The sequence below is a fragment of the Rhinatrema bivittatum genome, chromosome 2 (assembly GCF_901001135.1).
Source record: "Rhinatrema bivittatum chromosome 2, aRhiBiv1.1, whole genome shotgun sequence".
Lineage (NCBI taxonomy): Eukaryota > Metazoa > Chordata > Amphibia > Gymnophiona > Rhinatrematidae > Rhinatrema > Rhinatrema bivittatum.
Genome location: NC_042616.1, coordinates 815,503,575 through 815,531,103, shown reverse-complemented (window position 1 = coordinate 815,531,103; position 27,529 = coordinate 815,503,575). Strand labels below are relative to the sequence as shown.

The 27,529-nt window shown below is 47.1% G+C and overlaps 1 protein-coding gene across 3 annotated transcripts in view; it reads left to right on the top strand.

Moving 5' to 3' along the window:
- The window catches only part of PUF60 (poly(U) binding splicing factor 60), a 382,808-nt gene that overhangs the window by 59,783 nt on the left and 295,496 nt on the right, over positions 1-27,529 (top strand). For 2 of the 3 annotated variants that reach the window (XM_029592260.1, XM_029592261.1), the window contains exons 2-4: positions 10,838-10,933; positions 12,340-12,429; positions 13,321-13,371. In XM_029592260.1, the coding sequence (XP_029448120.1) occupies positions 10,838-10,933; positions 12,340-12,429; positions 13,321-13,371 (237 nt within the window). Of the gene's footprint in view, positions 1-132; positions 266-10,837; positions 10,934-12,339; positions 12,430-13,320; positions 13,372-27,529 lie in introns of those variants that run through there. The other variant, XM_029592262.1, reaches the window with a different exon arrangement.

Sequence of the window (27,529 nt, the reverse complement as noted above, 5' to 3'; positions counted from 1 at the left end):
TTACATTCTTTGTTGTTCTATGATCCATTTAGCCCATGTTTTTACTACTAAATGGTTGTTCAGTGCCTTTATGTTTTTGTGGAATAATGCCTGTTAAACAAATTAGTTTTTAACTTTTTCTTAAAGCCCACAAGATCCAGTTCTGCCTTAAGCTCCTGTGGTAGAGCATTCCACAATAGCGGGCCCACAGTCGAGAGAGCCTGCACTATGTAAAGGAAGGGACGCATTCCCTACTGGATTTCAACTTTTGTGAAAATCCCATTTGGTAGTGTTAAACCTAAACCAGTACTTTGACTTAATTAAAGTACAGTGCCTTCTAAAAGTCTGCACTCTTTTTACATTCTGCTATCTAAAAAATACAAAATTGTTTCACTTATCTATATAACGTGTGCTACGCTTTCTTCATGAAAGAACAATTATACAAATATTCCAAAATACTATCTCTCTTTCTCTCTATATATGTCTGTAAAAGGCTTGTGTTGGTCACACTGTCTGCAAAGACCTACCTTACTACTACTACTACTACTATTATCCTGGCCAGATCTGATATCTGATGAGCGGCATATAAAATATGAGAAATAAATAAAATACTACTACTACACTGCACAGAAACGTGTACTGGTTCACACACTCGTACAACACAGTCACAAACCCCTAAACAAAAGCACGTGTGCACCTACGCAGACAGGCAGAGGGCGTATACACACAGGCTGTTATAGGGCAAACTACACGAGCAATACTGGGTACATTTTGCTAGTTAAGAATAAAAAAACAAAAAAGCCTTGATTGCATATCTTCACACGCCTTGACTCAATTCTTGGGGCAGCCCTTTTTGTAGCAATAACAGCCTTGAATCATTTAGGATAAGTGCACAGTGTGATAGTGCAATTTTGCCCATTCTTCTGGACAGAAGAGCCCAAGCTCAATCAGGTTGGCTGGGGATCATCTGTGGACACTAGTCTTCAGGTCTGGCCACAGGTTTTCTGTTGATTCAGGTCTAGGCTGTGACTGGCCACTCCAGGACATTCATTTTCTTGCTGTGCCACTCCATAGTTGCTTTTGCTTTGTGTTTAGGATTATTGTCCTGCTAAAAGTCAAATCTTCTCCCCAGTCCCAGGTCTGTGGCAGACTGGAACAGGTTTTCATCCAGGATCTTGCCTGTACTATGCATCTTCCATCTTTCCCTCAAGCTTCACAAGCCTCCTTGTCCCTGCTGCTGCAAAGCAGCCACACAACATATTGCTGTCACCACCATGCTTTAGAAAATAGGGATGATGCTAGTAGGGTGATGTGCTGTTTGTTTTATGCCACACATATCACTTAGCACCTAAACCCAAAAATTCCACTTTGGTCCTATTAGATCACAAATCCTCCCACATGCATGCGGTATCCCCTAAGTGTTTCTTTGCAAACTCTAAGCAGTACCTCGTGGCTTTTGTTCAGCAGTGGCTCCCTTCTTGCCACCCTCCCGTACAGGCCATATTTATGGAGTAATCTTGAACTTGTTGAACAGTCAATATTTCCTCACTTTTAGCCAGAGGCCTGTGTAGTTCTTTTAAAGTAATCTTAGGCCTCACATTGACCTTTTGCAGCAGTTTCCTTAACCACAGCTAGTGACTTGGGAAGGAGGGCCTGATCACAGCAGTGTTGGTGGTGCCATACTTTTTCCAGTTTTCTGATATAGACCTGCCAGTACACCACAGATATTCAAACACATTGAAATTTTCTTATAGCTTTCCCCTAATATATACCTTGAAGTTATCTTGGAGTTCTTTCAGCAGCTCCTGATTTGCCATGTTTTGACCTTTGCATCAGATTCACTTCATAAAACAAAAATGGCTTGATTCTAATTAGGTCCAAGAGTATTTGGATTGGTTCAGCTACTGTGATTGGTCACAGGTAATCTTCATTTACTTATTGGCCTTGTTAAGGCAACTTTTGGAACTGGTGCTAATTTAGGGTTTGCTATGACGGTGTGTGAAGACTTGCAGTCAAGACGTTTTGGGTTTTCTCAATTACTTTTAGAATATCTCTAGAATTCTTCTTTCCCGATGAACGTGTAGAGTATGTTATGTAGATGAGTGAAATAAACTCCTTGATACTATGATGCAACTCCAGCATTGCTCCCTGCTTCAACAGCAGGGGAAAAGGGGAATTGTATTCAGAGAGCGACCAATGAGGGCCCTGACTTTTACGGTCTGGGGAACTAATAAGCATGGAGGTAACCTGCACAGAGCAGCAGTTACTATCCTTAACAGAAATAAGGAAACTCTGGATATTATCCAGTTTTGACCTTGTCTTGCAGTGACTGATTAACAAAAAGCACATCGGCAAGCCTGATGGTGTGCCCTGCTATGTATGGGCCACCTGGACAGCTCCATCATGTGCGAATCAAACAAATCAGATCACAATTAATATGACCACTAACCCATTCGTTTTTTCAGCAGCTTTTATTTGCAATTCTGCCTTGGGAAACTTGCTGGGCAGGCTGGATGGACTATTGGTCCTTTTCTGCCTTCATTTCTATGTTTCCATGCATTTTGATTTGTATTTGTAAGACAGCCGAATGTGAAAAATATATAAGGGTGTGAAGTCTTTTGCAAGGCACTGTAGGTCAGGAAATCATGCTGATAACCTGGGGCATCCCAAGCCCCACAGACCCCAGGTCGTCTTCATGGCAGCACACAGCACTTGTCACTGATTTATTGGGTCAGTTTGCGCCTTACCTCTTATAATACAAAGTGATTAAGCTGTGTAATTTGGGTAATGAGATTCATACTTTACATTCTAGCTGCCCATGTTGTTGGTGCTGACCGTTTCCATGCTTGTTTAAAGAGGATCATTGGTTTCTTGAGTAGAGGATCCTCTACTCAAGAAACCCTCTCTAGACTCCAAAGACCCTTCCAACTTCCGCCCAATCTCCAACCTACCTTTCATCTCTAAGATTATGGAAAAAATAATTAACTCGCAACTCACCAAACACCTTGAAAACTACAAAATACTGCACCCCACCCAATTTGGTTTCCGTAAGCACTTCAACACGGAAACACTTCTCCTCACCCTCTCTGATCATATCCTCGGAGGCATGGATCAAGGTAAATGCTACCTCCTTGCACTACTACTAGACATCTCCGCGGCCTTCGACACCATTGATCACGACTACCTCCTTACCCGATTATCTGAAATAGGCATCTCTGGTACTGCCCTCCTATGGTTCAAATCTTACCTATCCAACAGGAAATTCTCCGTCAAAATCGGAAGCGCCGAATCAGCACCCTACCCCCTGTCCCAAGGCATCCCACAAGGTTCCTCCCTCTCCTCCATCTTATTCAACATCTATCTTACCTCCCTCTGTCACCTACTCACTGACCTCGGCCTCAAATTCTATCTCTACGCTGATGATGTGCAAATCATCATCCCCATTCAGAATTCTCTATCTAATACCCTGGCATACTGGAATACTTGTCTCTCCACCATAAATGATTTCCTCACACATATCTACCTCGCCCTCAATACATCAAAAACGGAACTATTCCTCATATCCCCGCACCAACCCCCCAAGCCCCTAATCTCTAATGACCCAGCCTTCAAAGTCACGTCATTTCAGCCATATGTAAGAGACCTTGGAGTTATCTTGGACCAGCAATTAAACCTAAAAAAATATATTAACTCCATCCTCAAAGAGGGATTTTTCAAGCTAAACACTCTAAAAAAAAAAAAAAACAAAACAAAAAAAAAAAACCAAACAAAACAAAAAAACCCAACTTAAACCCCTCCTCCACCACCAAGACTTCCGGACTGTCATTCAGGCCACACTCTCCTCAAAACTCAACTACTGTAACACCCTCCTCCTCGGACTCCCCTCCTCCTCCATCAAGCCTCTACAAATGCTCCAGAACTCCATAGCTAGAGTTATCACAAACACCAAGAAATCTGAACATATTACTCCCATACTCAAAGACCTCCATTGGCTCCCCATCACATCCCGCATCCTCTTTAAAACCCTTTCCATTATCCACAAATCCCTTTACTGCCATAACTCTGACTGGCTTGATGAACCTTTCCTCCTCACACGCTCCGATCGGCCCACTAGAACCGTCAATAAGGGGACCCTCACAATACCCTCCCTTAAAAAAGCCCACCTCTCTTCCACAAGGGATAGAGCAATCTCTATCACAGGCCCCAAGCATTGGAACTCCCTTCCAACCCCCCTTAGACTCGAATCATGTTACACTAAATTTAGAAAGAAACTAAAGACCTGGCTCTTCCGAATAGCCTACCCCGATTAGACCTTTCTCTCTGCAGCTCTTACACCGCTTGTCTCAAACTTGCACCCACGTCCCTAACCCCTTGGCGCACACAATTTGATCTTTGGCCCTTGTATATAAGTGTATATATTTTTACTCCATATTGTATAAAGTTCACTACCGTTACTGTTTCTGCAGCCTTATGCTTTGTCCCCTCCCCACACCCCTGTTCATTGTATTTTCCTTTCCTTCCTTTTAGTTTCAATGTAAACCGATATGATGTTTGCACACTAATGTTGGTATATAAAAGCCCTTAAATAAATAAATAAATCATTGTGAAAATTACTATGGGTTTTACCAAGATGCGATGCTGTACAGCAGTTTAATTTTCTGTCTGAGATTGTATTACCCTTGGTGACATAAAAGTGTAAAGGTCAACAAGCTGCAGGTGAGACCTTTTTTAGTGGTCTAACTTTATCAGATCAGAGCTAGTCAGTATTTTATTAAGAGAATGTAGCTCAAAAGGTTTCACCTATACCTTGTTTGTTGACCATTGTTTCCATGTACTTAAGTAGACCAACAGAGCAACCACTGGAAACCTGGAGTGAGATGTTGGGGAAACAGAGACGAGCTGACTTGGTCTCAAGCTCAGTGTAACCTCTGTTGAAATGAATGGGTGTCAAAGGCAGCAGGATTTGAACCTACGGTCTCAGGATTTCAGAGCTAGAGGATTTGACACAGAGCCAAAGGAACTCTGAAATTGCAAAGACCCCCTGGTAAAGCTCAGGAGAAGAAAAGACAGGGAGAACCGCCCACACTGACTCCCTATTGGAACAGCAATACATGTGGCTCTAATAGACTGCAGTAAATAAGGAAATCCTGTCTACTACATCTTTGCTGGTCCAACGGTTCAGCTGGCGTCCGCCCTTGGAAGTGCTATCTTTTTAGCTATTGATCTCTGGCCATCTTCATATTCCTTTACCAAGCCCGTATCACAGTTCCTGTCCTCGTGGAAGTCTCTTGGCTCCAGATCCTGCTTTGCCTGTTTCTGTCTTCAACTATTTGCCTGTTACTGTTTTCAGTTTCGCACTTAGTCCAATTTGGTTCCTACTACCACCGGAAGCCCGTGAGTAATGTCAGCTGTCATAAGGTGAAGACCATCCAGGCCTTCAGACCAGTGCTGACCGTGACAGGGGATGACACCAATCAACTCTATATCTGATTCACACTGCTTTATCAGTCTGGAATAGCCAATAGCAGGGTCTTCCACAAGACCAAATTCAGTACACTACATGTCCACTGTGGTTTGTTGGTTAACATTTTCCTTGCACATGTTGGGTGAATGTTGTATTTGGGACTCGTTCTGTTCAATATCTTTGTAAGTGACCTGGCAGAAGGGATAGAAGATAAAATTTGTCTATTTGTGGATGATACTAAGATTTGCAACAGAGTGGACACACCTGAAGGAGTAGAGAGAATGAAACATGATTTAAGAAAGTTTGAAGAGTGGTCGAAGATTTGGCAGCTTGCACTCAATGCCAAGAAGTGCAGAGTCTTGCATCTGGGATGCAGCAATCCAATGAGCTGTATGTGATGGATGGTGAAAGACTAATGTGCACAGACTGGGAGAAGGACCTTGGTGTAATAGTGTCTGAAGGTGACAAGGCGATAGCTAAAGCCAGAAGAATGCGGGGCTGCATAGCGAGAAGAATAACCAGTAAGAAAAAAGAGTTTATAATGCCCTTATACAGGTCCTTGGTGAGGATCACCTGGAGTACTGCGTCGTTCAGTACTGGTACCCGTATCTCAAAAAAGATAAAGGCAGGATAGAGGCAGTCCAAAGAAGAGCAACCAAAATGGTGAGGGGTCAGCATTGGAAGATTTTTGAGGAGAGGCTGAAGGATCTGAATATGTACACCCTGGAAGAAAGATGCAGGGGAGATAGGATACAGACCTTCAGATATCTGAAAGGTTTTAATGATGCACAATCGTCAAACTTTTTCCATTGGAAAGAAATCAATAGAACCAGGGGTCATGAAATGAAACTCCAGGAAGGACGACTCAGAACCAATATCAGGAAATATTTCTTCACAGAGAGGGTGGTGAATGCCTGGAATGCCCTTTCTCCGGAGATGGTGAAGACGAAAACGGTGAAGAAATTCAAAGGGGCATAGGATAAACACCGTGGATCCCTAAAGGCTAGAGCAGAGCTTTCCAAAGTGTGTGTCGGGACACATTAGTGTGTCGCCTGTAGTGTGGAGGTGTGTCGCCCGGTCCACAGGGCCGGCGGAAGCAGGGAACTATAGCAGGAAGATCAGCGGGCAGTGGTGGAGCTTACATCACCACGGCCCGAAGAAGAGGGTCACGTTCACTCCTCCTCCTTCCTGCCTGCGCAGCCCCGGAAGAAAAACGTTGCCGGAGCCGCGTGGGCAGGAAGGAGGAGGAGCATCTGCTGCATACAGAAGAAGAGCAGCATTAATGGGCCGTTGCGGATCCCACGTCGCGACGGCCCGAGAAGAGGAGGAAACCCGATAGCAGGGCTGCTGCGGATCCCACGTCGCGGCAGCCCGAGAAGAGGAGGAAACCCGATAGCAGGGCCGCTGCAGATCCCATGTCACGGCCAGGGAAGGTCAGGACCTCTGAAGAGCCCATCCTTCGGCAACCCGTGCAGAGGGACAGCATGTGCCAGTGAGAGCCTGTGCTTGAGCAAGAGAGCATGTAGGAGTGAGAGAGCCTGTGTGTGTGTGAGTGAGACAGCATGTGCACGAGAGACACAGTATGTATGTATGAGAGAGAGGCATGTGAGAGTGAGAGCTGTGGATGTGTGAGATTGCATGTGAGTGAGAGCCTGTGTGTGTGAGAATGTGTGAGATAGACAGCGTGTGAGAATGAGAACATGATTGTGTGTTTGAGAGAAGACGACAGATGGAGAGAAAAGAAATAGAAGAAAAGACCCTGTAAAAGGAATTGGCAAAAAAAAGAAAGGAAAGGTGGAAAAAAAAGCCTGTGACCAACCGATTAGAAAACTAAGATCAGACAGCAAAGGTAAAAAAAAAAAATTACTTTTTAGTGATTGGCACATGTAATCTTTGGGAATGTGCAAGAGTAGCACTTTCTCTATGCCGATCTCACAATGTACGAGATCAGCATGGAGGAAGTGGAAGCCTGCAAATATTTATTATGAGATAGGTTGTGTTGTGAAACATTTTATGTATATATTTAAGGAAACATACATAAATTGTTGAAATACATTTTGTTCGTTTAACCTTTAACCTCCGGTTTGCTGGTAGACTGAATTACTGTGTCACGAAATTATGTTTGTCTAAAAAGTGTGTCACCAACATGAGAAGTTTGGAAAGCTCTGGGCTAGAGGATGGAAATAAAGAGTGTATGGGGGTAACTTGCTGGTGTGGCAGTTGCTATCCTTAACCAATAAGCCTTGCTACTGTTAATGCAACTCCAACATTGCTCTTTGCTTCAACTGCAGAGGGAAAAGGAGAATTAGATTCAGACAGCAACCAATGAGAGGGCCCCGATGTTTATGGTTTGGGGAACAAATAAACATGGGGGTAACTTGCTATTGTAGCTTTTACTACCCTTAATCACTAAGCCTGATACGTTTGATGCAGCTCCAACATTGCTCTCTGCTTCCACAGCAGGGGTTAAGGGAAATTCGATTCAAACAGCATCCGAGGGCCCTGACTTTCAGGATCTGGGAAACTGATAAGCATGAGGGTAACCTGCACAGTGCAGCAGATTCTGTTATAAGCATAAGCGTGTTGGGCAGACTAGGGAGGATCATTTGGTCCTTTTCTTCCCGTGTTTTTATGTTTGTTTCTGTGTATTCTTCTCATCCTTGAGAGAGCAAGTGATCTTTAGCTCCTAACTTTTGATATAACCATGAGCATTAACATTTGTATTTAATACAAATTGTTTTCTACAAGTTAATAAATCATTCATTTTCTAAGTCATTATTTTCTTTTTTTCTCTTTCTTTGTTATGTTAGTTCTCTCCAGTTTTTCTTTTTTTTTCCTGTTCCTCTATTTAGTTTTCTCTAGTTGTTGAACTATGTTGTCCCTTCTCCTTTTCCCTGTTCTTTGTACTTTCCATCTGCTGTTTGATGTAAACCGATATGATGTACCCACTAATATCGGTATAAAAAAACCTCTAAATAAATAAGAGCTTGCTATAATTTAAAATAGTTAAATTTGAGTTAAATACAAAATTTTGTTACAATTAAAAAAAAATTATCCATCCATTTCATATGTAAATAAGCACCTTGAGCTTCTGAATATTATCTTCTGCGGGGCTTTAATTGGGAGATCCATGTAAAGTGCATTACAGTAGTCCAGTTGGGATAGGAATGAATGTGTAAATCAGGGAGTCCATATTTTCTTTTCTTCTAAGTTTAGTTGTATCTCCTTCAATTGCTGGAGGTTGTGAAATTGCTACTATCAGTTACAGAGATTTGTGTTTAAGAGTGTAATTAGGAGTTCAGGAGGACATCCAGACTTCAGGTTTTATTATGAGTGGGGTGTCGAGCATCAGTTTTAGGTTGTCAAGTGGGATAGAGTAGATAATCCAGACTTAGATCCTCTTGTTTTGCTGGGTTTAGTTTTTTGGAGGTGGTCTTTTTCCAGATTTTTGAGAGGCACTTTTTTTTTTTTATATAGCAGTGTGTTTGTCAGGTCCCACTGATAGGAAGACCTGCATATCCTCCCTTTAGTGGAAGCATTGACGTTCAGATTTTCTCGTTTTGTCAGTAAGGGGTCTGAAGTAAATGCTGAGCAAACTTCATTTACTAAGCATTTTTTCCATAGACACAAAATGGAAGAAAAGTCTTAGTAAATAAGGCCCTTAGTGAGAGGATTGATCCCTATGGGATGCTTGCATCAGCTGCAAAGGCAGCTAGCTAAGACTTTCCCCAGAATGTCTTGATTGAGAGATGCAGTAAACAAGACCCTGGTGCAGCCAGCACAAAGTCTTGGACAGATCTTTATTGAGTTCCCCAAACACTGGATAATTACAGTAAACCTAAATTTGGTTGTGTTTATAATATAATCCCTTTTCCATGTATGTTTGTCTGCAAATTATATCTTTTCCAGTTCACTACTCCTCCTTTTTCTTAATAAACTGTTTAGTTTCTTAGCTCTGTGTCTGACTGAATAGTGATGCAGAGAAATAAGTTGTTTTTTTTGTGTTTGGTTTGGTCTGTGGGTATCGTTTCTGCCTTTTAAGCTATCCCCAATAGGGGGATAGCTTAAAAGGCAAAGCACTTGCCGATAAGCAAGTGGGAACCCATTTGGTGGGCAGGAGATTGCCAGTGCAAGGGCACATGCGTAGATGCAGGCAATACTTGTGCAGTGCCAGCTGGACCCTCCAAATGACCAAGAGATTAACCCCCTATGTATGTGATAAGGCTAACACTAAGATATTATATGATAGGCACTGATTATCATGGGGCATGTAACGCACTGATTTATTGTGGCAATTCATAAGCAAGCGACCTAGTATTGGTACTATCAGTACTGTGCTTTTAGTACATTTATAGTTGATGTTTAGCAACTTTTGAAAGAACCTTTCATGTGATTTATTAGTTCTTTTACAAGGGCAAATAAGAGAGAACCTGTAAGCGAAGAGCTGTCATTAATATAGTACAGTTGTGCTTTAGTTTGTTTTTGTAGATATTCAGTTGGTTTTCATTGTGGTTAAATTATAGAATAAGAACATCTGTGCAATCCTTGTTGTTAAAATACCTAGACACAAAAGGAGGGTAAGCACTTGTTGGCTCGTAGGTGCAGGTAATGCAGACAGCCTGAGATGTACATGGGCCCTGTTGTCAGTACATTCTGAGTTCTTTTCATTTCCTCTCTGTACTGGTTCTGTTGAGATAGCAGCTGGTTCTGCACTGGTTTTGAACTAGTTTGGGTTAACCAGAATCTGATTTGTGAGCAGTCACTTCTGGGTGTGTGTCTTGATTTTGAATTGCAGCAGGACCAGATGTGTGGCATGTGGAACAGGACATTTAGAAAGCTGGGATAATGGGCATTAGTTTCAAGAGCCTGCTAGTGCTTGTGGAGGAAAGCAAGGATAGAGCTGCTTGCAGACATTGTAACCACTAGAGGTGCAATTCCAGGGATCTTTTTTTTTACCATGCAGTTACCGAGCTCAGTAGTCACTTTACCAAAATAAAGACCTACTTTAACCATACACACTAAACTTTTACAAAGCCAAGTTGCATGAGTTCCCTCACCAGCACCAGACTTCAAATTCTGTGGAATTCAAATAGTCAATTCTTATTCCATGCCCAGTTTGGGGAAACTCTTGACTGTCCCCTCGTTGATAGATTCCCTCTTCTTTTTCTCTTCCTAGCTGTGAGTCTTATAATCAGTTTTACATCAAGATTTACCAGCCTTTCTGTTTGCACATTCCCTTATGTTTGCTCTTGCCCAAGTTACATGATCAGCCTATGATTGGCAATAAAATTTGAGGCTGTGGGTTAGTGTTATCCAGGGGTTCAGGGCCATGTATCTGGGAGACAGCGAGGATTCTCAGTGGGGTCAATGCTGACTGTTATCTCTCTGTTTCAGGGTGGCGAATCCATAAAGATAGAAAATGGACAGAGCACAGCATCTAAGCTGGGGCTTCCGCCCCTCACTCCGGAACAGCAGGAGGCCCTGCAGAAGGTTAGTGTTCCTGCTCATACCCTGGGACTTTGGTTTTCAGGGTCTCTCTAATGGAACTTGTTGCATTGATCATCACTTCAGGAAAAGCAAAGCAGGTGCATCCCAGCAGCCAGTCCAGAGTCACTGTAGCCAGCCCTAGAAAGTGGAGCAGCTGCTGCTGTTGGCTGCTGTATGACAGCCTGTCTAGTCTGCCCCCTGTTGCAGTGCCATAGGCCCCCAGCTGATCTCGAGCTTTCCCTTCACCTTGAAGTTCAGCACTTCTGCACCTTTGGGTTTGTTACTGTCCTCCTTTGCCCTTTCTTGGCCTTAGTTTAGTGGTATCAGATAGCCCCTCGGTAGCTGGGAAGTGCTCTGCAGATCCAAGAGACAATAAAATTGCCAATTTGCTGGATTTTGAGCATGTCAGGAGCTGAGGGGAGTCCGCTCCGGGGCTGGAGCCTGCAGAGCACTTTTCATCCACTCTTCAGCATTGTGCCCTCAGCTTAGATTGCTGATAGTAGGGCTGTAAGCAGGGCACTTGCTGTGGGGAAAAAGACTGTCTTGGAATAAAATTCTGCAGATTATTCCAAATTCTCAGAGAAACGTGAACATGACGGTGAATGGTCCCCAAGTACTGTGTGTTTATGTATGTATTTAAATATATATATTCACATTTGTTTTATATACATATAAATACATACCCATATATATATAAAATGTGTGTGTACACAGGTATGCATATTTATAGATACAAAATATATATCACATGTATGTATAAATGAGTGTCAGTGCAGTCTCCATTTGCATATATGTGTACACACAAATACACAGATGCATCATGGGATTGAATCCGTTAGCAGTCTGGTACGCTTCCAGAATGAACTCAGGATCTGGGTCCTGAAACTTAAGGGTCAGAACCTTTCGGGCTTCTCCCACTTCTATCTTATAGAACGGCCCCCATTGCTGGACGAGAAACGTGAGTGGAAAAAGGCATCAGACTTGGAGGAGGCTGCCCCTCCTGCCCCTCGTACCTCGGAGGTAAGGTGGGTGCCCATAGAGCGGGGAGGCATGCAAGGAAAGGCCAGAAATTCATGGTGCGTTCTTACATGGAGACCTTGCAGTTTGTCGAACGGTCTAGCACATGGAGTCTTCTAGTGAAGTGTTTCCTTCTCGACTCCCGCCATCAAAACTCACCAAGATGTGTGGGCCAAAGTCGTAAGTAAGCAGTGGCCTGTTTTCAGCATCCATCAAATGTGTTGGCATGTAAAGGCAGGAGCTCTGGACCCCCAGTGCCAACGCCAGGTGGTTATCGGCCATTGGTGCTTGTGTAGAGAAGGGTTAAACAGCCACCTGTTCTCTTCGCTCCTGTCCGCCATCCTCGCCGCAGTCTCGGCACCAGTGACTGGAGGCTTCTCTTTTCTTTTCAGGCTAAGAAGTACGCCATGGAGCAAAGCATCAAGAGCGTGCTGGTGAAACAAACCATCGCACACCAGCAGCAGCAGCTCACCAACCTCCAGGTGAGAGCGCCGCTCAGAGGCTCCCAGCCCAGCACACGGAGCTAAGGCCTGCCCGGCGCCAAGGGTTTTCACTCCTGTTTCCTTGAGAAACTGCTCTACATTGCCTTACCTGCCTCTGTTGAAAGTTAATAGAAATGCTGATTGATTTTGTTTGAAGTTGGCAGCTGTGCAGAGCTCTTGCTTTGAGTCCCCCCCCTTTCTTGGCCACTTGGTACAGGTGGTGGCAGTACTGGCTCCCCTGCCAGTCTCTCTCCCTCTGCGTGGAGTCTGGCTTTGACATCTCAGATCTGCTAGTCCAGACTGGCCACCCAAGGAGGCCTTTTACGATCCTAGAGTTTTCGTTGCTGTTTTGAATGCAGAGCTCTTTGGAGTAGCAGAGAGGTTTTTGTCTATCTCGCTTTTATGTATTCATTTTATTACAATCAGTACCACAATTGGCAACCATGTCCTTGCCAGGGTATGGCTCAACGGCAGCTGTTACCATCGTCACGGTTACCTTGAGCTTAACCCTTTGCCCTGGGAGAAGATAATCCCGTTTCCTATCCTTAAAGAAGTGTTCTCCCTCCCTTCCTCTCTCCCTCCCCCCCACCCCGGCAAGGAGAGGGACAACACAAAGTTGTTGGGGATCCCACGCGCCTGAGTGGCAGTGTCAGGCTGTCCCGCATCCCCTGGAGGGGTGGGAGTCTAGGCCCTCTCACCACCATGTCTCTCTGCAGCCAAATCTACAGACAGGGAGGAGGCAAAACCCTTTTTTTCCCCCTCTCCAGGTTTTACGTACCGCTGTCTGAGTTTAAAACAAAAAAAAAAAACGAAAGAAAAAGAAAAAAAAGTAAAAGCACAGTAGTTCTGCTGAGCTCCAACAGACTGACCTCTGTCTTTACTGTCTTTCAGATGGCAGCAGTGACAATGGGCTTTGGAGATCCTCTCTCACCTTTACAATCGGTCAATAGAAATATTCACTTCTTCTTGGGCAATGTTTTTGTTTTAGTCAGGGCCTTAGAAGGGTGTGGGGTTGTTCTTTAGAGGTAAGCTATGGCTTTTTAATGGAAACGAACACACACAGAAAGCTCCCACCTACCACGGACAAGCGCTGCAAAGAAAACCAAATTACCTGCAGGGAAGCCAAAGGCAGCATCAGCTAAGTGTGGGGCCAAGAGGGGAGTATAGAAGCAGATCCTCCTTGTTGTATGCCAGCAGCCAAGGAGGAGATCATTCTTGGAGTGTGGACCTCAAAGCACCCCCCCTGGTTAGATCACAGTAGAAGTAAGAGCTCCTAGCTAAAATCTGCTCAGCTTACTAGTGGAAATTGCTTTAGGGCACATGGGCAAAGTTGTATGGCATTAAACAGCAGGGCTTCCTGCTTGAGGTAGAACTGTAGGATGATTGGTCTTAAGGGGCATGGACCAAGAAAACGGCTCCAGGTCTCTGGCTCTCTTCCTTCCTAGCAAGCATGTGTATGTCAGAAGCACTCCCTGGGGAGATCAGGGGCATGAGGAGGTGATGGTGGGAGACTAAAGGCCTCCAGGCCATTTTCTTGGCTCCCAGTGAAATGCGTTTTTACAGCATGAGCTCCATTGGGCCTCCTCCCTTACCAGAGCCAAGGGCAGTACTGATGTATGAAGCAGTGTGTGAGTTTCTAAAACCACCTACTCGCTCTTCATGCCGTATTGGTCCTATCTGTAATCTTGTTACTTTTCCTCCATGCCTGATTCTGATTAGAATAATTTTTATCTTGTAAAATATTGTATTTTCCTGCCCCTGAAAGTGACCACTCATGCAGTTCTGATCCTCTAAGCCAACAGACCATGTCCTGATGCTCAGAATAGAATGGTATTTTGAGCTCCTGCTGATTTTGCAGAAAAGGAAGGTATTTCTGAGTAGTAAAGTGAGGAGATTTGAGCTGGAAGCTGCCCATCCTCCTGAGTATTGGGCTATGACTAATTACCGGAGGGATGCTTTAAGGAGGCGACTGACCGAGAGAGAGAGAGACCTTTTATGTTTGAGTGCTGCCGAAAGGCATTATTTCAGGGTGGGGTGGGTGGGGAGGTGACTCTATAGGAATACTACACTCTTCTGAAACCCTGACCTAGAAAAGTAATCTGCAGAGGAACACCAAAAAGATTGTAGTAAGTAAACCAACCAAAAAAGTAATGAGCTGAAGAATTCATGTGCTGGGAGGAGTTTGGCGTGTGCTGTCCTATTCCCTCCGGGGGCCTTCATGTCCAGTCAGCATGGTACATGTTTGCAGCAAAGAAATTCCAAGGTGAAAATAGCTCTGCTCAGGTAACCTTTAGCTCCTCAATCCTGCTGTAATTCTGTGAATGAAATGGAGTTTCTTGTTAGCTGAGGTTCGTTGAGTTCCCCAGAGCCCAGGCGAGCAAGCCTTTATCCCCTTGTCCTGTTCTCATGGCCTGATTCTGCAGATTCTTTAAAGCCACAGCACGTAGGTTTTCTCTTGCCTGAGCGTGTTTTCAAGGCAATGTAGCGCATGTGCAAAGTATTGGTTTGCGAGAACTTGAAATCAAGCCCTTCGTTTGCCCAACACAGGCAGCGCTGCCAATTAGTGCCAAATTGCAGTGAGGGTTGTGTCCTAAAGGTGAAGGACTCTTTAACCCCATGCCATCCAGTCTCCCTTTACCATCTTGTCTTGTCTTCATTGTTTGACTCCACATCCAAGTAAAATGTGTAGAAGAAGAAACAGCTCTTTGGTCCAAGGATGTCTGCCTAGAACAGAGCAGGGAGAAGCAAGGAGGCAGAGATAAGAGTCGAAATTTTAGCTGCTTCTCTATAATATATAACAAGGGATTTCTGGGGAAGATGCCGGCATTGGCCATCCTAGGAGCATGGAGTTTAAATTGATGCTGGTGGAGAACCAGTGCTGCACTGTTTCCAGAGAGGTGAAAAGTGCTTTCATTCAAACCCCCAGGCACATGAGTTTGCTATACAGTGCATAATATATAGATTGGGCCACAGGATCTATTTAGTAGCATGCCTGGGAGAAACGAACTGCTTGTGGCCTGGTTCACTATCTCAGGCAGCTGTAGAATAAACTGCCTGAGATGAGCTGGCTGGTTGGCGTCTCAGGTGAGTGTTTCTCACAGGACAAGCAGGATGGTAGACCTCACATATGGGTGACATCACAGGATGGAGCCCAGTCATGGAACACTTCTGTCAAAGTTTCCAGAACTTTGACTGGCCCCTACTGGGCATGCCCAGCATGGCACTAACCCTGCAGCCAGCAGGGGTCCCCCTTCAGTCTTCTTTTTTCCGCGCAGCAGTAGCCACGCGGTTAAGGAGCTCTGTCGAGATTCCTGACAGGCATTTTCCTCATCGAATTACTAAAATTTAATTAACCCCACAGGGGTCCTTCCTTCAACTTTTTCAAGCCGCGGTACTCCAGTAAGTTTTTTTTTTACCCGTTTTCCATCTATTACCGACGAGTTTGGCCCTCGCGGCCTACTGGCCATCGACTGTACCGCGGCTCAATTTTTTCATGGCCATGGCGTTGGGGTTCCGCCGGTGCCCGGACTGTAATCGCACCATGTCCATCACAGACCCTCACAAAATCTGTGTAATGTGTCTCGGAAGTGAGCATGATGTCCTAATCTGTACCAAATGTGCCCTTATGACACCAAATGTTTGCAAGGCTAGAATGGAGAAGATGAAGCTTCTCTTCTGTGCTCAAACCCCTACGCCGTCCATTGCATCGACATCGTCAGAACCGGCACCGTCAACTTCCCACCAGCATCGACCTCCAGCCGGTGACCGTCCGGCATCGAGATTTCTCGGCCTTTGACACCCTCTACTCCCCCTCAGGACAGAGGGGATCATAGAGATAATCATCGCCACCGGCATCGACAGTCTCGGACTATCGAGGGAGCGAAATCATTGACCTCGCCATCTTCTGAGCCGCCATCGAAGAAACCCCGTCCAGAAAAGGCACCGACCTTTTCGGCGACCGGGTCACCGAGGCAACCCTCACCCGACAGGGTATCGGGAGCCGCGATTCCGCCTTTAACGGTGGTCCCTCCGGATATCCCTCGGCCTCCTTCTTCTGTTCCGGAGCCGGGGCTGCTTGCTCCAGATCTCCGAGAAGAACTGGACCGGATGGTACAGGAGGCCATCGACAAGGCGATGCATCGATTCCAGGTTCCTCCGGCACAGACACCGGTACCGATTGCGGAACCGACCATCGACCCGATTCCAGCAGTGTTGGCACCGCTGCTATCGAGGATGGAAGCGCTTATGGCCACTTTTCCACCGATGGACCTCGGGTCACCGATGGCTCTGGTGCCCTCCCCGCTTGCGTTGTCATCGGGAGGAGAAACACTATTCTGCATCCCTCCTTCGGGAGTTCTGCCGAAGCCTCAGCCGTATATGCCGATGCGTCCATCGGCACCACCAAGTCATCCATCGAGGCCCTCGAGGCCTGCACCGGTGCCTTCGATTCCCTCATCGGAGCCTCCAGTTATTCCTTCGAGTCCTTCGGAGCCTCGACCAGGACCTTCACGGATCCCACCGCCCCGTCCTCCTCTAGTCCCTAGAGGAGCAGGTGCTGATCCCTACAACACCTGGACTGATGATTCTTCACCAGACACCAATGATTTGCCTTCACCACCTTCACCTACTGAAAGTAGAAAGCGTTCTCCTCCAGAGGACCTTTCCTTCATCAATTTTGTGAAGATGTCTGAATTGGTACCCTTCCAATTGCAGACTGAACAAGATGAAAGGCATCAAATGATGGAGCTCTTACAATTCCTGGATGCTCCCAAGGAAGTAACCTCCATCCCTATCCACCAGGTTCTTCTAGATCTCCTCAAAAAGAACTGGGAACATCCTGGCTCTGGGGCTCCAGTCCACAGAAAAGCTGACACCACCTATCTTGTTCAGTCAGCTCCATGTTTTTGCAAACCTCAGTTGGATCACCAATCTGTGGTCGTCGAATCTGCCCAGAAAAGAGCAAGGAGAGCCAAACCTCATACTTCCTTTCCCCGGGCAAGGAACAGAAATTTCTAGATGCCATTGGTCACCTTGTCTTCCAGGGATCAATGCTCATCTCTAGAATTGCCTCTTATCAGCTCTATATGACCCAATATAATAGGGTCTTATTTAAGCAGATACAAGATTTAAGAGACTCCCTGTCTCAGCAATTTCAAGAGCAACTACAAACCCTAGTCAACAAGAGTTTTGAGGCAGGCAAGCATGAGATACGGTCATCTTATGATATCTTTGACACTGCAACCAGGGTATCTGCAGCTGCTATCTCGGCTAGACGATGGGCCTGGCTCAAGTCTTCCGACCTTCGCCCTGAAGTTCAGGACAGGTTGTCCGACCTTCCCTGTGTAGGAGACAATCTGTTTGGCGAGCAGGTTCAACGGACGGTGGCGGAACTAAAGGACCATCATGAGACCCTGAGACAGCGCTCTCTCATGCCTTCTGAATACTCTTCAAAACAGCCTTTTAGAGAAGACTCTAAGAAGTCATTCTTCTGCCCGAAGAAGTCCTACCAGCCACCAACTGGAACCTGTTCTACGAGACTGTTCCAGAAAGCCCAGTCTCGTCAGACACGGAAACAAAAACCACAAACAGCCCCTCAGCCGGGCCCTGCTTCCAGTTTTTGACTCTTTCATAGAGAGCAGCAGCCAGCTTCCATTGCCCCACATACTAGTGGGAGGTCGATTGTGCCATTTCAACAACAGGTGGCTCTCAATCACCTCAGACCAGTGGGTCCTAGCGATAATTGCTCAAGGTTATCATCTGAACTTTCTCTCCATTCCACCGGACTCCCCACCTCTACCAACGTGGAGAACATCCGACCACTCACTGCTCCTGGAGCAGGAGGTCTCCCTCCTCCTCTAGTCCAGAGCAATAGAACCAGTGCCATACTCACAACAAGGCCTAGGGTTCTGTTCCCGGTACTTTTTAATCCCCAAATAATCGGGAGGCGTTCGTCCAATTCTGGATCTACGTGCCCTCAACAAGTACCTCCAGCGAGAGAAGTTCAAAATGATAACCTTGGGCTCTCTTCTTCCTCTTCTACAAAGAGGAGACTGGCTCTGCTCTCTAGACCTCCAGGACGCATACACTCGTATCGCGATCATTCCATCTCATCGCAAATACCTGAGGTTTCTAGTAGGCCTCAAGCACTATCAGTATGAGTGCTTCCATTCGGCCTTGCGTCTGCACCACGAGTCTTCACAAAATGCCTCGTTGTAGTTGCAGCCTTCCTCAGAACTCAAGGTGTTCACGTCTACCCCTATCTAGACGATTGGTTAATCAGGGCTCCCACTCAGCAAGCTGCTCTGTCGTCCCTACATCTTACATTACACACTCTAATTTCACTCTGATTTCTCATCAACTACGACAAATCCTGCTTAGTTCCATTTCAAACCTTGTCGTTCATTGGGGCAGACTTGGACACCTTGCAGGCAAAGGCTTTCCTGCCTCGACAGCGAGCTCTCACTCTCGTGTCTCTTGCACAACAGCTGCAGTCTCAACACTCCACGACTGCATACCGCTTATTCATCCTCCTGAGACACATGGCGTCCTCAGTTCAGGTCACCCCAATGGCCCGCTTGGCCATGAGAGTCATGCAGGGGACTCTATGGTCACAATGGACTCAATCCATTCAGCCCCTGTCGACCATTGTCCACGTAACCGACTCACTCCGTCTGTCTCTCGCCTGGTGAAAAAATCAGATCAATCTCCTCCAGGGCTTGCCCTTCCAGGCTCCAGACCCTCAAATAACTCTCACCACCGATGCTTCCAACCTCGGATGGGGAGCCCATATGGCCGATCTGCAGACACAAGGATCTTGGTCTCCAGAGGAAGCCAAACACCAAATAAATTTCCTGGAGCTGCGAGCAATCAGATATGCTCTCAGGGTATTTCAGGATCGCCTCTCCAATCGAGTCATCCTGATCCAGACGGACAGCCAGGTGGCCATGTGGTACATCAACAAAAAGGGAGGGACGGGCTCCTACCTTCTGTGTCGGGAAGCTGCACAGATATGGGTGGAAGCCCTCTCCCACTCGATGTACCTCAGGGCCACCTGGTTGCCAGGAGTGGACAATGTGTTGGCAGACAAGTTGAGTCGCACCTTTCAACCCCATGAGTGGTCTCTCAACCCCTCAGTAGCGAACTCGATCTTCCACCAATGCGGTTAATCCTCAAATAGACCTTTTTGCGTCATCTCAAAATCGCAAAGTAGACAACTTCTGCTCTCTCACTCGCAGCCAACACTATTGGCCAAGAGATGCGTTCTCCCTCTCATGGGCAACCGGTCTCCTATACGCATTCCCTCCATTTCCACTTCTCTCTAAGACTCTCATGAAGTTATGTCAGGACAAGTGAACCATGATCCTGATAGCACCCCACTGGCTGCGCCAAGTGTGGTTTCCAATACTTCAGGATCTCTCCATTCGCAGGCACATTCCCTTGGGAAAGGACCCGCTTCTAAGCACTCAAAACGACAGGTGCTTACGCCACCCCAGTCTTCAAGCCTTGTCCCTGACGGCATGGATGTTGAAAGGTTAATCCTTCAGTCACTTAACCTTTCTGAACCAGTTTCCCGTGTCCTGATTGCTTCACAGAAGCCTTCCACGAGAAAATCGTATTCTTACAAATGGAACAGGTTTATGTCACGGTGCTCTTCTCAATCCCTTGACCCCTTTACCTGTCTAATCACGAAGTTTCTGGACTATCTCTGGCACTTGTCAGAGTCAGGTCTAAAAACTTCCTCCATCAGAATGCATGTCAATGCGGTTGCCGCCTTCCATAAAGGTGTTGGGGATTTTCCTCTTTCAGTACAACCACTTGTAACACGTTTTTTGAAGGGCTTGTTTCACCTCAAGCCTCCTCTGCGTCCTCCGGCCCCTTCTTGGGACCTCAACCTAGCTTTGGGTCGGCTAATGAAACCACCATTCGAGCCTCTTCAATCCTGTGACCTTCGTTATCTCACATGGAACGTGATTTTCCTTTTGGCAATCACTTCCGCTCGTAGAGTCAGTGAATTACAGGCTCTAATTACTTACCTGCCTTACACTAAACTTCTGCAGGACCGGGCAGGACTCTGCACTCACCCTAAATTCTTACCTAAGGTAGTTTCGGAGTTTCATCTCAATCAATCCATTATACTACCTATCTTTCTTCCCAGGCCCCATTCCAGTCCAGGAGAGCAGGCTCTGCATACCCTTGACTGCAAACGGGCTCTAGCGTTCTACCTAGACCGTACAGCTGCCCACTCAAGCACTCAATTGTTTGTCTTTTTCCATCCTATCAAATTGGGGCAACCTGTGGGTAAGCAGACTCTCTCCTCCTAGTTAGCGGACTGCATATCCTTTTGCTATCAGCAAGCAGGCATTCCACCTCAAGACCGTGTTAAGGCACACTCTGTGAGGGCCATGGCGACTTCAGTAGCACACCTATGATCGGTGCTGCTTCCTGACATTCGCAGGGCTGCCACCTGGAGTTCTCTCCATAACTTTACAGCCCACTATTGCTTGGACAAAGCCGGAAGACAAGATTCCATCTTCGGCCAGTCTGTCTTGCGCAACCTATTTACAACGTGACGTACCAACACGCTTCTGCCTGCCCGGTGGGGTTCAGGATGTCCTCTACCAAATCCCACCCCAGTTGTTGTGCCTTTTGCACGTCTTTGGGTAGATTTGGTGCATGTTCAGACATCCTCAGCTCGGTACTCACCCATATGTGAGGACAACCATCCTGCTTGTCCTGTGAGAAAGCAAATGTTGCTTACCTGTAACAGGTGTTCTCACAGGACAGCAGGATGTTAGTCCTCATGAAACCCGTCTGCCGCCCCACAGTGTTGGGTTCGTAACGTTTTCTTATTTTCTTTTCAGCACTACCTGTAGCTTTTTAAACAAGACTAAAGGGGGACCCCTGCTGGCTGCAGGGTTAGTGCCATGCTGGGCATGCCCAGTAGGGGCCAGTAAAAGATCTGGAAACTTTGACAGAAGTGTTCCGTGATTGGGCTCCATCCTGTGATGTCACCCATATGTGAGGCCTAACATCCTGCTGTCCTGTGAGAACACCTGTTACAGGTAAGCAACATTTGCTATCTGTATATGGTTGCAAATCTGGGAGGGATAGGCTGGTTGAGGTCCAGATCACTTTTATAGGTTTGGTAGCATGCCTGCAAGGTATTGGGCCACTTTATCTGTATTGTAACATGCCTGGGAGAAATGGTCTGAATGGGGCTTTGGATTCCTGGAGACATCTGTCACATTTTGATATTGCTTCCCTCATTGTCACAGTTCTGATGTCAGCCCCTAGGTGTAAAGTAGCACTGCATAAGAGAGACTGTGGAGGTGTAGGAGTGGTGCTGGACTTAGAATTAGATTAATTTATGGCAGGTAAAGACTTCCAAAACTGTTCAACTTAGTTCTTTTATTTTGCAATAGCATCCAGTCTAATATATACTATATATATATATACTATCTATATTGTATATCTGGGTTAAAATAAGACTAAAGATCCATCAGATTAAGCCTTTTTCTTATTATCTAAAGAGTGCCCCCTATGTGGTAATAGGCTAAACATGCCATGGTGTCCAGAAAACAAAACCCAGGCAAACCAAATACCAGCAGGAGCAAACCGGTTAATACTGAAACATTTCAGTTCCTATAGAGCACATCAATTAGGGCTCTCTGAACTGAAATATTGGTTCTGTACTAATCCTCGCTGTTCTGAGCCTGGTTCTGCTTTTCTGAATTCAGTGTATTAATAATGTTAGGCTCTTAGATTAAGATGTAGTACCATCAGATTCTGGAATGTTTTAACCCCTCACTGTGTCATCTGTCCTTAGTCCTGAAACACTCTGAAAACAATACTTGCTCACCACAAATCTAACAATTATTTTAAGTCCTTAATCAGCCCGTTTCCCTAGAATCTGCTTCGTCACTCCTACCGATCCCTCTTCCCCCAGAAACTTTTCTAATTTTCTTTTGACGTCATGTAGTAGTATAGCCATGACCAACTTCTTTGCAACATGTTCCACAAGTTACTCACTATTTGCATAGAGTCCTTTTCTCAGAATGTTCTGAAATATGCTCCCATGTTTTTATGCTTCCTGTGAGCCATTGATACATTCGTACTGTGCATTAAGATTGTTTCTATAATCACTGCTGTCAGGCACACAGCAGTGGTTTGGTAACACTGCAGCATACTTAAGCCATTTTGTGCCTCTTATTACCTTAGTGGCTCATTTTCTAACATTTGGCTACCAGCCTGAATTTGAATGCCATACTCCGAATGTGGCCAGTGAATGACAGTATGGCATCTTTGTTTTTAGCTTCTCTATGCAGTTTAATTCCCACCCAGATGCCCTTCGCTTTGGCTGCTGCATCCTGCCTTTGATCACTTGTTCCCAGTGTTTTTTCAGCTAATATCTCCAGGTCTTTTTCCTACTTTGCTCTACCACAGACTTGTCCCATTCCCACTATACTGCATCTCTTTATTCTTCAGCAACAACAGCATTACTCTACACTTGCCACATTAAATCTCATCTGACACTTATCTGTATATTTGCTACATTATCTGTAAATGAATTGGATTGTGCCATTAGTTAACTCACCTTCTCTACAGGAAGTTGTTTGGGCTGCTAGATGAGCAAGGGGAAAAAGGGATTATTAGGGAGAACAAGGAAATAACAGAAAAACTGATTCCCTGTACGTACCCAGATCAGTCCAGACCGTGGGTTGAGCCTCCTTTCCAGCAGGTGGAGACAGACTAAAACTGAAAAGGTGTCCTATATGAGGACAGAGCCCATCCTGTAACCCTTCATATTTGTCTGTCTCCCAGTAGGTGGATCAGCTCACCCTTCGGTCTCCTGATTCGGCTTCTTAGCCGGCTAATCTTCTCTTTTTTGGATCAAGTAAGTACTTAATCTTAGCTGTTCTTTCTTCTCATAGAAATAAAGTAGATCCGTTAGGATTCTTTTTCTTGTTCAGGAGACGGTGCCGACTCCTAGCTCTTGCCGGACTCAGGGGGGCTTAGCCCCTTGTGCGCTGCATAGCCTGAGTCCATCGGTGCTTCCCAGTGTGGGGACCAAGACTGGTGGTCCAGTTCTTGTCTCCTCCTCCTCTGGCTGCCGAGGGGGCTTAGAGCCCTAGTGCTGTGCTCAGTTTAAAAAAAAAAAAAGTTTTAAAAGTTAAATAGTTAACTTTTCCAGCACTTGTAAATTATTTTTTATAATTTTACTTTTTTGTGTCCTGGTGGGACTCAGGGCTCCGGCAAGCGCTCTTCCATTTCATCCCATGCACAAGCTATTGCTCCTGCGGGAATGGGAAGCTCCTGAAGCGGGACTCCGGGTGGGGCTCGCTATGGACACCCTATACCCCCTCCCGGAAGACAGTTTGGAAATCTTGAGAAATCCCTCTGTGGATTCCTACGTCTCTGCGGTCACCAAACACACTACCATTCCGGTGGAGGGATCGACGGCTCTGAAGGATGGGCAGGACTGCAAGCTTGAATCGCACATGAAACGCATTTTCGAGGTCCTGGCCCTGGGGCTCCGCGCGCAGCAGTTTCATGTTGTGGGCAGGTCTCTGATGGCCCCAACAGCTACTCGGGGCCCAGGATCTTCCATCGGCAGAGGTGGAGCAAGCGGAGCGTTTAGAAGCTGTCATTGCCTATGGGGCAGATGCGCTCTATGACCTCCAGGCAAAAGCGATGGCCTCGGCGGTATCCGCTAGGCGACTCCTTTGGCTTCGCAATAGGTCGGCTGACCCGTCCTCCAAAGCACGGTTGGGCTCACTGCCCTTCAAAGGTAAGTTGCTGTTTGGGGAGGACCTGGAGAAGCTTATGGATTCCTTGGGGAAAATAAGGTCCAAAAGCTCCCGGAGGATCATCCGAGACCAGCACGCTCTTTCACACCCTCCCGTCCTCGTTTCCGGGGACAGACTGTATACCCCACGCGGACGGGGTGGTGTCATGAGGAGTTATTCTTCCCGGTCTCAGTCTTGGTCACAGCCCTTTCGTGGACGTCGGCCCTTTCGTGAGGGCCAGCCCGCGCACACCACCCCTAAGCCTGCCACTCAATGAAGGTCAGCCGGGCCCATTCCTCGATCCCATTTCTGGGCGGTCGCCTCTCCCTTTTTTTCGAGGAATGGGTCAAGATCACGTCGGACCAGTGGGTCCTAGACATTGTACGAGACGGGTTCGAGCTTGTCCGCGACCTACCGGATCTCTTCCTATTCTCCCCTTGCGGGCGCTCCAAATGAGATGCGGTGGTGCAAACCATCGCCAGACTACTTAGCCTGAGCGCAGTTGTCCCGGTCCCGGAAAGAGAGCTTGGCGCAGGCCAGTATTCCATCTACTTTGTCGTTCCCAAGAAGGACGGGGCTTTTTGGCCGATCCTGGACCTCAAACGGGTCAACAAAGCCCTCAAAATCCCGCGTTTTCGCATGGAAACCCTGCGAGCGGTCATTGCGGCAGTTCGCCCCGGAGAGTTCCTCGCCTCACTCGATCTGACGGAGGCGTACTTCCATATCCCGATCCACCGCGATTATCAAAAGTTTCTTCACTTCCACATTCTCAATCGGGACTTCCAGTTTCGGGTCCTACCATTCGGCCTCGCGACCGTGCCTCGCACCTTCACCAAGATCGTGGTGGTGGTGGCGGCGGCAGCCCTTCGTCGGGAAGGTGTTCTAGTTCATCCCTATCTGGACGACTGGCTTGTGCGGGGCAAGTCGGAGGTTCTCTGCAAACAGGCGGTAGATCAGGTATTGGCCCTCCTTGCGTCTCTTGGGTGGATAGTGAATTATTCCAAAAGCAACATCCAGCCCTCCCAGGAATTAGAGTTCCTGGGAGCCCGTTTCGACACCCGACTTGGCAAAGTCTTCTTGCCTCGTGCGCGGGCCCTCAAATTGATCGGCCAGATTCGAGACTTGATCTCGCTGCCTCTTCCAACGGCCTGGGACTACTTGCAGGTCCTAGGGTCCATGGCTTCCACCATTGACCTAGTCCCCCGGGCTTTTGCTCATATGCGACCCCTACAGAAAGCTTTGCTATCACGTTGGCAGCCGGTGTCGGAACAGTATCAAATGGTCCCCTCTTTCGGCCTCTACCATCACCAACTTGCAGTGGTGGCTTTTGCTCCTCCATCTTCTCCGGGGAATACCCCTTCAGTCTCCACAGTTGACGACAGTGACCATGAACGCCAGTCTCTCGGGCTGGGGTGCAGTCTGCCTATCTCAGTCCACTCAGGGGATATGGTCACCCATTCAGTTTTGTTGGCACATCAATCGGCTGGAGGGCAGGGCGGTGCGTCTGGCTCTGCAGGAGTTCTTGCCCCTCATACGCAGCAAAGCGGTAAGAGTGCTATCCGACAACTCTACCACCGTGTCGTACATCAATCGTCAAGGGGGCACCTGCAGTCGCCTGGTAGCCCTGGAAGCCAGCCATCTCTTTGCCTGGGCGGAATGACACCTGGATTGCCTGGCAGCCTCTCACATTGCGGGCAAGGAAAATGTTCAAGCGGATTTTCTCAGTAGCCAATCGCTCGATCCGGGAGAGTGGGAACTCTCGGAAGCAGCCATGGATCTGATCATCAGAAGGTGGGGTCAGTCCCACCTGGACTTAATGGCGACCATGCGCAATGCCAAGGCCGATCGGTTCTTAAGCCGCTGGAGGGACCACGGCTCAGAGGGAGTGGATGCTCTGGCTCTTTCCTGGCCTGCAGACGTCCTTCTGTACGTGTTTCCTCCGTGGCCCCTATTGGGAAAGATTCTCAGGAGAATATAACTCCACAGGGGACCAGTGGTCCTGGTAGCACCCGAGTGGCTTCGCAGGCCATGGTTCGCAGATCTTGTCAACCTGGCGACGGACGGACCTCTGCGGCTGGGCCATCTTCCTCGTCTACTGCGGCAGGGGCCCGTATATTTTGACCAGGCCGATCGATTTTGTCTAGCGGCCTGGCTTTTGAATGGTGGCGTCTGAGTCGTAAGGGCTACAAGGAAGAGGTCATCTCCACCTTGCTTCGAGCCTGAAAGCAGTCGACTTCTGTAGCTTACGTGCGCGTGTGGAAGGTATTCGAGACTGTTTGTGAGGAGTCGGGTGTCTCAGCTCGCTCCGCCCCGGTCTCAGTAGTTCTCTCTCTTCTGCAGAAGGGTCTCTCCAAGGGCCTCTCCTTCAGCTCTCTCCGCAAACAAGTTTCCGCTCTTGGCTCTCTTCTCGGACACGTCGATGGTCATCCTTTAGCGGCTCACCCGGACGTAGTTCGGTTCTTGAGGGGAATCAAACACCTGCGTCCACCTGCTCGCAATACTTGTCCTTCGTGGAGCCTCAATCTGGTCCTCCGGGCCCTCTGTTCTGCTCCGTTCGAACCTCTCCGTCAGGCTACGGTAAAGGACCATACACTCAAGACTATTTTCCTTGTTTCGATTGCCTCCGCTCGGCGGATCTCTGAGATTCAAGCGTTGTCCTTTCGGGAACCCTTTTTGCGAATCTCTGACTCCGGTATCTCTCTCAAAACGGTGCCCTCCTTTCTTCCGAAGGTGGTGTCTGCCTTCCATGTCAACCAATCGGTAGAGCTTCCTGCGTTTTTACCAGACGAGATTGCGGGTACCGCTGGAGGTGACCTTCGTAAACTGGATGTCAAATGTGTTCTACTCAGGTATGTTCAGGTTACTAATGACTTTTGTGTCTCGGACCATCTTTTTGTCCTCTGGAGTGGTCCCAATCGGGGCAAGCAGGCTTCTAAGACCACTATTGCACAATGGTTGAAGGAAGCCATTTCCTCGGCTTATCTCTGCCAAGGTCGGTCAATTCCGGAGGGCTTTAAAGGCTCACTCGCTACGTTCTCAAGCTACTTCCTGGGCGGAGAGCCAATTGGTCTCTCCGCAAGAGATTTGCAGGGCCGCCACTTGGACGTCCCTGCATACTTTTGCTCGACACTACTGTCTGGATGTGCAAGCGCCGGTTTTTGGTTCCTTTGGATGGCAAGTGCTTCGAGCGGGACTGTCTCGGTCCCACCCGGTATAGGGAAGCTTTGGTACATCCCACGGTCTGGACTGATCCGGGTACATACAGGGAAAGGAAAATTAGTTCTTACCTGTTAATTTTCGTTCCTGTAGTACCA